This window comes from Apis laboriosa, unplaced genomic scaffold, assembly GCF_014066325.1.
Source record: "Apis laboriosa isolate Shangri-la unplaced genomic scaffold, ASM1406632v1 scaffold33_cov142, whole genome shotgun sequence".
Lineage (NCBI taxonomy): Eukaryota > Metazoa > Arthropoda > Insecta > Hymenoptera > Apidae > Apis > Apis laboriosa.
In genome coordinates, this window is record NW_025222887.1 from 774,143 (window position 1) to 786,281 (window position 12,139).

Below are 12,139 nucleotides of genomic sequence, written 5' to 3' on the forward strand. Positions count from 1 at the left end.
TATATAAAGGACAGCAAATAATGATAGAAAAATATAAGATAGGATAAAAATTGAAAATCAGCACGAGAGATCAATTTTGAAAAGATGTCTTTAACTTTCAAGAGATTGGCATTCATCTTTAATTTTATACTACATTTAAAGATATGTTTTTGATATTTGAGACAGATTAAATTGATTGATCAATTCTTATTCTACCTCTATTTTTCTTTCCATGTCTTTATTTCCATGTCTGTTTCATTTATAACATTCTTTGCAATCTTAATTTCAATATTCTACTATCTGTTTCCTTCTCCCAATTCCTCTCCTTGTCTATACTTGTTCTAGATTCGTGATTTGTGATCATAAACGACATATTAATTGAACACATTATTCATCATTTTTTTTTCAAAACTATTATTGTGATTGATATTTCAAAATATAGAACATATAAATTTATTAAATTAGTTAAGTCTGTTTTATCTTATCTTTGTTTGTATATCTTACTTTTTTAAAAGTAGATATAGATGAATTGATATAAATAATCAAATTTTTTTTGTCAAAAAAAATGAGTCAAAACACAACATAAATCAAATAAATCTAATATTTATTTTTTTATTCATTATACATTTATATGATAATAATGATATTCTTTTAATAAGATAAAACATTTTAAATAGATTATTAAACGCTATAAAATATATTTAAGCTGTAGTAATTTAAATCTAACTATCAAGATGCATATTATAACTGATTTTTAAACACTTCACTATTGATTCAATCAATTTTACAAAACCAGTATCTTTTGGCTTTTCCAATCCACGTAGTACTCTATTTTTCATTACAGCAACAAATTCTTTGTTGCTTAATTGGCCATCCACTAGAAATTAACAAAAAGGAATGTCATTATTTCGATCAAATATGTAATATTTATGCAATATCACAATATGTAAAGTATATATATATTAGAGATCATATTATGCCAAATTAAATATAAAATGTATCAAAACAAATATAAATATTCAACAATATATTTATATAGTTCATAAGATATTGGTATTACATTTCAATAGATTAAAATTTCCAGATTATATATTACATTCTTAATATTCGTTCCATATCGAACATTAATTATTTCGTGTAATAACTTCTTATTTCCAATAAGAGACATTAAATGAAAAATGATATTTGTGTTAAGAATTATAATATTATAAATTTACTAGTCATATAAATATTAAATATGTGAAATATGAAATAATCAAATCTTTTATGTATTCAATTAAAATTTAAAATTTAAGATAAACTTACTATTTTCATCAAATATTGTGTAAACCACTTGTATTACATGATCACTCAAATCAACATGAGCCACTGTTTTCGCCACATGTTTCAGAGTTGCTATAAAATAAAAAGAAACTATATACTATATACTATATATATTATATATATAGATAGTAATATAGCAATTAAATATAATCAAAATTTATTCATTAAAGAATAATTATTGAAATAATTTTCAAATTTTAAATTTTAATGAAAAACCTTGATCGATAGATGCTCCAGCAATATGATAAAATGTCAAAGCCGTGTCCACGTCGTTAATATTATTTAAAAAGTGAAAAAATTTTAGATATTCATCTTTATCTATTCCCTTTGGATTATCCTTAAAACTGAAAGAAATAAAAAGATTTATTAAATATTATATTTGAATATTGAAATATTTGAAAAATTGAAATATTGAATTTGATATTATAATTCATATTTAATTTTTTGTTTAAAAATATTATTCATATTAATTATAATAATTATTAATTATATTACCGTTTTTTAACCGTTTTTCTAATTTTCGTTTTCTTTTTGTCAGGATAGCCAGCATATGCGAGTAATAGCTCGGTAAAATCTACTTCAGTAATTCGACCATTTTCGTCAGGATTTCTTCGTTCAAACTATAATAATAATAACAATACAATTATTGAAATGCAGGAAAATTCGAAATACCAACAAAAATGAGATAAATCTAAATAATATTAATCGTTGATTTTGAAGAAAATTTTAAAAAACGTAATTTTCGATATAATGTAATAAAGAAAAATTTACCTCTAAACTAAGTATTTCTTTTTGCAATTGTTGTTGAAACTCCAGAAATTTTTCAATTGTTAACTTTTTTTTCATATTTGATCCAAAAAAATATGTAGTTAATGCTGAATTAACACCCTAAAAAATTAAAGATAATTAATATTAATAAAAGATAATTAATATTAATAAAAGATAATTAATATGAGATAATAGAAATATCTCATAAATGTACACGCGCGCTATATATAACTTTGAAATCATCAAAGTATTTTAATATACTATAGTTGAACATTTATTTAGTATTTAATATTTTTAATCCACGTAAAAAATTAAAGCCAAAACTTTGAAAGATAGATACGGTATTACAAATTATCCTCATAGATGCTTTTATTAAATTGACATCATTTTTATATAAAGCTTTCTTCGTTGTTTCTTGGAATGCACATTGATCAATTATTGCCAATAATAATAATTAATAATGAAATTTCATCAATTCATCCCAAATATCATGATTATCACGAAATATCATGAAATATCCTATTATGCGTTTTTGACATGTCTTGACAAAAGTCTAAACTCAAGCAATCTTCAAATTTTTTCGGAAAAGCTGCAGTTTTTTTCTCTGTATTCAAAATATGATATTCGATAATATTACAAGTTATTGCTCGCAACTTGATGAAATATGCGTTGAAATATCAATTTGAAATGTCAATTTTATAAATAATCATATCTTATTTGTACAAAAATTAGTTTTAATCAATATTTCAAAAACATTTCAACAGCATTAATAATTATATATGCAATAAAAAATATCGGTTTTAATTTAAAAATTCAAAATTGATTTTTGTAAACATTTTTAAAATTTGCAAATTAATTAAATAGCATCCTAATTCTCTTGAAACTATTTAAAATACAAAACTATTTAAAATAGAACTATTTAAAACATTTCTTCATATTCAGTATCTTATATATTTATAGATAGATATTTATCCGAGAAAATATATATATATATATAAAATATTATAAATATTACAAAATTGCAAATAATTTTTTACTCACTTTAAACATATTACCAGTAGCAACATGATCACGATGTCGATTACCAATACTGGTTTGTTGACGAATTAATGTAGCAACTTTTCCGAATTCTTCAGAATCCACATCACCATCTCCATTAAAATCAAACATTCTGAAGGCAATTTCGAAATGTCTTCTAGAAGCTATAGAAAAATTTCTTAAAATGTGAAAATGAAAAATTATTGTTTTAAAGATTAATATTAATTTATAATAATCTAGTTTGAAAAAAATCTATATTTAAAAAAAGAAATAAAATTTATAATAATATACTTATAATAATATTTATGTAATATATATGTGTGTATATATATAACTTACTAGATAATACAGTAAGCAGAAATATATAATCGGAAAAAGTAATTAAACCAGCGCTTCCAAGTTTATAAAAAATACTATCTTCATCTAAAGTCAACTCTAATCTTGTGTGAACATTCTACAAAAAATAGATAAACATAATATTAACGAATATATATGCATAAATAAAAAAAATACACAGAGATTATTATACATTATTATATATTATATATTAAAAATTTTAAAATAATTAAAAATAAATAAACAATATAAAATTTTATGAACATGTAATTTTTAATAATAAAATAATAATAGAATAAATAATGGAATAAATATATAATTCTAAGAATTCTATATATATAATTTAGAATGTATTTAAATGTAAAATTTTTCCATTTTTACGTAATATATAATAATAAATTTAATTTAGTAATCTAAATTGAATTTAAAACTTGACTTACTTTAGGATCATAGCGTTTATATTTATCCAGTCCAAGACCTGAAAATAATTACATCATTCAAAAACATTGTAAATAAGTATAAATAAGTATAAATATTGTAAATAAATATAAAAAGATATTTAAGAAAATATTTTTCAAGAAATATGCATTTAACATGCAAATATGTCATCCATATAATGTGTAAAATTAATGATAGCAAAACTATAATTATATGAAATAAAAAATTCAAGTGATATATGTAAAATAATAAATAATAATAAATGTATATATAAAAAGAATAACGAAACATTTATTTTTTTACGAAGTGAACTTTCTTATGTAAACTTATTTACATTAATTGAAAAAGAAAAAAATAATCAAAAAATAATGAAACATTTAATAATTTATGTAAACTCATTTCTTGATTTATATTTTATTTTTATTTTTTTCATGTTTTTCTTTTATTTTTATATTTAAAAATCAAGCAAAAAAAATGCATTTATAAATTTATTTTTTAATTTTTAACAATTAAATATTGATGAAAATATCTCTGGACGCGAATATCTTTTTAGACGAATAAATATAGGACATTTCAAGAATCAGGAAACAATGATTTTCAAATCCAGTAATACATAAATAATAATTTATTACATAAGTATATATTTATATAAATATTTATGCACATACGTAATTTATATATTTATGCATATACATATTTATACATATTTATACGTAAATAATAAATATTATAAATGCTTGATGTTTTATATTTGAATTTATAAACAGTAGAAATATTTTTTTCAAAAAATAACGAAATTAAATTTTTTTTAGGAATTGACAATCTCAAAAAGATGTCTACAGAGATTAAATTTATATCTACAATTTCTTTTTCGAAATAGTATAAATAAATTAAAATAAACCATTTAAATCAAGAATTGAGTATACTAGAAATATTGATATTTATATAATAATTCGATTTTCATTAAAAATTACCATCCGGTTGTTTGACACCAGGAGTTATTGATCTTAAAAAGTCATCAGGTGTCATGAAAATTTCATGGATATCGTTGTTAATCATTTGTAATGTAGCAAAGTAGCGAAATACCTTGTCAGGAGTAGAATAATGTCTTATACGATTTTCATACTCTATTATCTGTATAGGAAATAATGTTTTATTTTTAAGATGACTTATTTATATTTTTTAAAATAAATTTTTATAATATTAACATTCGATTTAAAATATATTTCTATTTAAATATAAAAAAAAGAGCACATGTAATATATATTACACAATTTAATATAATTTAATCACAAAATTTTGGACAATTATGATAGAAAAAAAAAGGTTACACAATTTCTCAAAATCTATCATCCTATTGTACAATTTCTTTCTGTATCGATACATGCAATTCACAATTTCATTGTTTCTTTTTTCCCCTCTCTTTTTTAATAAAACTATATGAAATTCTTATAAACAAAACAAATTTTCATAAATAATACGAATCATATATTATTATTAAAAAATATATATAACAACTTGTACTTTTTCAAACAATATTTTAATTAAATTTAACTTGCTATTAATAGAGTAAGGTATAAAATCGAAGTTTATGTTAATTTCATTCAAACGTAAGAAACACGATGTTAATTAGATCGAAGAAAAATAAATCTATATTTCTATAAGATAAATAAATAAATAATAGGATAATTTTTAATAATAAAGTAATAAAGAGGAATAAAAAAAAAATTATTATAAATGGGAACAAAATAATACCGTCTGGTTGTCTCATGTCAGGAGTGATTGATCTTAAAAAGTCATCAGGTGTCATATAAATTTCAGTACCCTCTAAACTCGATACTTTTACGGTCGCAAAGTAACGAAAAATTTTATCAGGAGTCGAATATGCTCTTAGACGATTTTCATATTCTATAATCTGTAATACACGTATATTATTTAAAGTTAAAAAGATGTATCTACAATATTTATAATAAATATCTATTACAAATTATGTAGTTCGATTTTAAAATAATATCTTCTCTTAAATATCTTTAAATTTTCTTTGAAGCAAAAATTGCTCTTAATAATAAAATTAATTTAATTTAGAAATTTATTATTGAAAATAAATGATACAGGGGCTTATATTTCTTCTTCTAAATAATTAAGTCAAGTAAGTAAAGTAAATCGAATAAATAATATTCTTATGGAAGAATAAGATTCTCGAGTCAAATATATGATTTAAAAATGATGAATTAATTTTAATTTTCTTTGCATATGTATATATATAATTACATTTAAATTATTAACTGTTATTATTAATTGTTAAGAACTTTTTTCTTCTATAAACTATCGAAATTATTACATAAAACAATATATTCAATAATTAATATATTTTTTAACAATTTTATGTGCCCTTTTTATTTTCATTTTATTCATAAATTCAGAAAAAAAAATTAATTAATGAAAATTTTTAATTAAGAATTAATATAATTCTTGCTATTTATTTTCCTTTTTTTAATTTCTTCTTTTTTATAATTTTTTATAATTACTATATATTAAATATTTTTCTTTTTCTTTATTATTTATATTTCTTCTTTATAAAATATTTAATTAATGGAAAATCATTAAATTATAATTATATATCTATTCTATGCCATGCAATATTTGAACACAAATGTGCGAGTATAATGTGTCTCATATAAAGACATAGTTATATAAACTAGCGAATTTTCGAAATTGAAAAGAAACAGATTTTTTTTAAGGAAATATTTTTAGACATATAATATATAGTGAACAAATTTATCAAGAATCACATAATGTATTAACAGTCAAGTTCCTTTTCATCGAATTCTTTATTTGAACCATGATTCAAATATCAATTGCAATTCAAATAATTAAATTTTCTCAAATATCTATTTAATCAAATATTAATATAAACATTTTTTATTATACAATTTATATTATATAATGTATATAATATAATACAATAATAATACTGATAACTCAATATAATATAACAGAAAGCATTGATGTAATTAATAATTTTAAATAATTTTAAATGTATATTTATATATTTATATAATTTTAAATGTATATATAAATTAATCATATATATCTTTACATAATTTCAATTCAATCATAATTTCATTATTATCATCTTTCATTGAATGAGATTTATTACTAACCTTTCTATCACGAAAACCAATCCTTTCCTTTTTCTTTTTTTTCTTTTTATCCTCTTGCATTTCATTCAATTGTTCATTTTTACTTTCATCATTTGATTTTTCATTAATGATCATTTCAGCAGCAATTACCGTAGAATAATATTTTTTCTTTATTCTGAAATAAAATTTGAAAAAAAATCAAAGTTTATGAAATTATTAAATAATTGGAATAAGATGATAATTTTTTTTTGAGGGCGCATTATAAATTATATATGTATTGTTAAATATTTTAATTTAATAATTTATTTGTTTAATTTATGAAAATATTAAATTAGCTGCAAATTTATTAAATTATATTGATACAGAATCACAAATTCTATGATTTTTATTATCTAATTTGAAAATATAAAAAAATTAATTAAAAACTAACATAAAAAATAATGAATATATAGTAAACAATATATAAAAAAATAATATTGTAAACAAATATTAATATATAATTGATGTCAATTGCAATTAAAACAACATTATTTATATTATATAATAAAATTTATAATTAAAGATTAAATATGTTAAAAGAAAAATATATTGAAAAATGATGTAAAAATATTTAGAATTATTGATATATTAATAAATTTTTTTAAAGATATTCGACAATAATATTGAACAATAATTAATTTACATTTGTATTTAACTATTATTAGTCTCTTAGTTGTTCAATTTATTTTTTCCTTTACAAATTGATATAATAATAAAAAGCTAATATAATAAAAATATATATGGTTAAATATGTAAAATCTTTTACAAGAAAACATAAAACTTTTTTAAAATTAATGAAATGCATTCAAACATGAGATTAATTATTCAAATAATGAAATGATATACTGTTTTTCTATATTTATTGAAATTTGTTAAATCATTTGTTAAAAATATAAGAGATGGATGACAGTTAAGAAAATATTGTTACATATTATTAAAAGAAAAGCTTACCCATTCCAAACAATAAGACTGATTATAAAACAAGGAACGATGAATAGAAAAGAATAATTCTTTTTGTTTTTCTGCTTTTTTTGCGACAAATATGTTAAATTGTTTGCAACTGAATCTCGTAGATAATTATTATTATTACCAATTATCAAAAATTTATATGATTGATTGATATTTTTTCTTAAAATGTTTTGTCGTAAAATAAACCTAACCTTCGAAAACATATTCAAAAAATATTTTTTTTAATTTAAATAATATATAAAGGTACATTGACACTAGAATTCTAATTTCATAAGATTTTAATTTTAAGATTAATTAATTTTTAGTCATATTTTTTTATGAATATATTTTTCTAATGAATAATAAATTTTAGTTTTATATTAGTTTAGTTTATATTAATGTGTTCACATTTTTTTACTATAAGAACTTTATAATAAAAATACACATAATACACTAGTAAGAAATATAATAATGTTCTTCTTTAACGTATTTATCAAAACTTTAAAAAAAACTATCTTATTTAATGAAAATAACAGTTGTGTACAAAATAAGTAATAGATCTTATACATATACACTATAGTCAGTAGCACGTAGTCAACGCTATTATTGCGACTTGATTAGATTATATCTTTCATAAATAGTTAATGTTTTCTTGTTAATAATCTATTAGCAAAGCTGTAATAAAAGTTTTTGCAAAGGAAAATATTGTTTGAAATTATCTTAAAAATTTCTAATTTACAAATGTTACAAAATTTTTAAAACACTCTCTATATATATATGTTTATACATATATAAATAATAATAAAATGAAAGCTTAAAAAAATAAATTATAACAAAAATCTTTTACAAATTAATTCTATAAATGAAAAATTGTTTATGAATTTTTCTCTTGATTTTTTGAAAGAAACATTTCTCTATGTTAAAAACTAATATAACTTAATATATATAATTTACATCCCTAAAAAAGAATATAGAAACTTTTATTAATATTATTATATTTTTAAATTATTTCTGCATTTTTCTTTCATTTTGAAAATTTATAAAATAAAATAAAAATTACCATAAAATAAAATTATTAAAACATTTTTTATTAATTTTTATAATATAAAATATTATTTCTGTATTCTATCACTAGAGGGCAAATTAACTTGTATGCCTCTCGCAAGTGAAATTCTTCAAAAAGAATATAAAATGTATTGAAAGAGAGTACATAATATCGCTTCTCGGCCTGTTGGCTAAGATCAAAGTGTAGTATCTGTTCTTATCAGCTTAATATCTGATATACTCTCGAGTGAGAGTTAAAAATATTAATCTGATTTTTGGAACTTGGTGGAAGTTTTTAGAGCTTGCTCTATTTCTACCGTGAGTCGGCTCGACATTGCAGATTTGTCGTGTTTCGGCTCAACTTTATTTGAAAAAGCAAAATTAATAACTTTTTTTCTTAAACAAAATATATATACATGCAAGTTAAAATAGTTTGATTTTTAAATAAAGAAATCAAAGTGCGTATGTATATATAAGAAATACCAAATCATATAAATATTAGAAAAGCAGAAACATAAACATATACACCTATATCACAAATATTTTTTTGCGATAAAAATCTTAAAAATCTTTTTCCCCTTAATTACTTAACAAAATTAACAAAAAGTTACTCTTACTACTACTTAACAAAAAGTTACTCATTTGACAAGATTCTATCTAGTCTAAATTAGCTACAAAAAAAGATATAAATATTTAAAAAAACTCATTGTGTTTCTTTACTTTATGTATCTCCTCCATAAAATATATTTTAATTGTATTAAAATTTATTTCATTCGTGTCAGTCATAGGATATTTTATTTAATTCATAGGGTAAATACATAAATAAATAAATAGAATAAATGGAACTGATTGAACGAAATAACATAACAAGATAATTTAATGCTTCTCTTTTTAAATTTACTATAAATTAATTCATAATTTTTGACAGAATCTAAATATAAATGCCAAGGATTTAATATCAGTTGGATTTCTTAATAGTTCCCAAATTACGAATAAATATATATGAATTATATATGCATAGATAACAGATTATATTCGCACAAAATTTATTCTACAATTTTTTTAACAACAAATTATATGTATATATGCATGCATATACTTATGCACAGAGTGTAATAATAATATATATATATATATATATATATATATATATATATATATATATATTATATATACACACATATTATTGTGAATAATGATAATAAAGTAGTTTAGGAAAAGATATATAATGCAATTATATCTCAGAATTTTTTAATTCTGAAATAAATAATCCACTCTGTACATATATATATGTGCATACGTACAACATATTATAGATGATGTATTATACTACACATACATAATACATACAGGTTCAGACATTTAAAACAAGTCATCTTTCTTTGAAGAAAAATATAATATTTTTAAAAATAAAATAATGTTTCAAATAAAGATTGCTTGATATGGAATAATATACGGAAGAAAAATTTTATTTATAAATATTAAAAATTATTAAACATTTCAATATTATGATTAATTTTATAGCAAGATGTAAAAATATATCTTTATTTTTATTTATTTTTAATATTTAAAGCTAAATTATATAAATATAAATTTTGAAAATTGAAAAAAATAAATATATTCGTAATAAAATATCAATCACCAAAATACAACATATTAATTTTTTTCATTAATGTTTTATAATTATCATACTTTTTACTTAAATACTTTAATTAAATAAACTAAAATATTATATATATAAAATTCATTTTATAATTATATGATATGAAATGATATGGTGATCTACAGCTATATGTAGTATAAATATGAAAATACAAACGTTTTATTATAGTAGAATATAGTAGGCTCGAATTACTTCTTAAAAAATTATGAACAAAACATATTATTACAAGTAATACTGGTCTCCATATCAAACAATTTTCATGATTAAAAATATGTTTTTATTTTCTCAAAACTTAAATATTTTAGTGATCTGTTTTAATTGCCTTATCTGCATGATAAATTTTATTATTTGCTATTTCATAATACATGAATATTTACAGATATAATATTCTGATTCTGAGAAGGCAAAGCAAAAGGGATAATTTTATAATATTTTTAATTTTAATTATAAATAAAGCAAGATTTAACATTTTTTGAGATTTATTATTAGATTAAATATATCAGGGTGTTGTAAAATTAATGCAATTTATATACTTTTAAGTAAATAATATATATATATATATATATAAATTAAAAGATATGTAAATTAAAAGATAACTTTTTACTTAATAACAACACTTTTTTTAAAAATATTTCAATAACTTTTCCATAAAGATAAGTACATTATATGTGTAATAGTAAATATTATTCTTACATAGAAAAATTACAACTAATATACGATTTCTATTTTATATTTGTAAAACAAATTACAAGAATAAATTAAATGCAAAAATGAATTACTCTATATAATAATATAATAAAAGCTAAAATAAATTTTTATATAATAATGTTGTAACTTTATGTATATTGCGCGCGCGCGCATATAAAAGAGAAAATGCGCATATGAAGCAATTTATGTAATACATGACAACAAGATAGTAAAAACTACTAAAATATTGTTTATATTTTACGTAAATATATATTATAACAACACAATAACAACACATAAAATGCATACATTTCTTAATATACATTAAATATTAATATTGAGGTATTATTAAAAGTAATTTATCTTCATATTTAATTTTATATTATTATCTTTAAATAAAAGAAGAAACTTTATAATTTGTTAATTAAAAAGAACAAATAATAAATGAAAAACTCATATGTTTTTAAATTCATGATAAAATTAAATTCGTTGTGTAGTTTTATTTATTCCAATAATTTATCAATTTATTTTAACATTATGTGTTATAAATTATTCTAATCAATTACATTATCTTAATAAAAATACATATAGTGTAGCATTTAAATTAACTTCCAAACATAATGATTATCGATATTGATCGAATCTTTAAGTTCTTTTTTTTTTTTTGCTATAATAAATATCAATCAAAATAAATATTATGATTATTATGATGATATATTGTGCATTAATTTCA

The 12,139-nt window shown here is 19.2% G+C and overlaps 1 protein-coding gene and 1 non-coding gene across 4 annotated transcripts; one reads left to right on the forward strand and one right to left on the reverse strand.

Moving 5' to 3' along the window:
- Positions 1–577: 577 nt before the first annotated feature.
- Positions 578–8,343, reverse strand: LOC122714577 (calcium uptake protein 1 homolog, mitochondrial). Of its 3 annotated transcripts, none has more exons than XM_043936031.1 (11): positions 8,016–8,343; positions 7,047–7,200; positions 4,857–5,016; positions 3,885–3,922; positions 3,448–3,562; positions 3,112–3,272; positions 2,074–2,190; positions 1,798–1,922; positions 1,519–1,646; positions 1,285–1,374; positions 578–856 (listed from the first exon to the last, which is right to left on the reverse strand). In XM_043936031.1, exons 1-11 carry the CDS (start codon positions 8,234–8,236, stop codon positions 702–704), a joined length of 1,464 nt encoding a protein of 487 aa, XP_043791966.1. In that variant the 5' UTR covers positions 8,237–8,343; the 3' UTR covers positions 578–701. The 3 variants fall into 3 exon arrangements, with proteins under 3 accessions (XP_043791966.1, XP_043791965.1, XP_043791967.1); XM_043936030.1 differs by lacking the exon at positions 4,857–5,016 and adding an exon at positions 5,638–5,797; XM_043936032.1 differs by lacking the exons at positions 7,047–7,200; positions 8,016–8,343 and adding an exon at positions 5,638–5,768.
- An 884-nt stretch (positions 8,344–9,227) lies between these two features.
- LOC122714614 lies at positions 9,228–9,422 on the forward strand. Its single transcript, XR_006346677.1, has one exon. It is a non-coding gene; the product is annotated as a U2 spliceosomal RNA (small nuclear RNA).
- The last annotated feature ends 2,717 nt before the right edge of the window (positions 9,423–12,139 follow it).

Excerpts from the sequence above, each read along its gene's own strand:
- LOC122714577 (XM_043936031.1), bottom strand. The coding sequence starts at position 8,236 with ATGTTTTCGAAGGTTAGGTTTATTTTACGACAAAACATTTTAAGAAAA. Across the intron at positions 5,017-7,046 it reads TTGGTTTTCGTGATAGAAAG|ATAATAGAGTATGAAAATCG; the intron begins GTTAGTAATAAA and ends TTTCCTATACAG. Across the intron at positions 857-1,284 it reads CACAATATTTGATGAAAATA|TGGATGGCCAATTAAGCAAC; the intron begins GTAAGTTTATCT and ends GTTAATTTCTAG.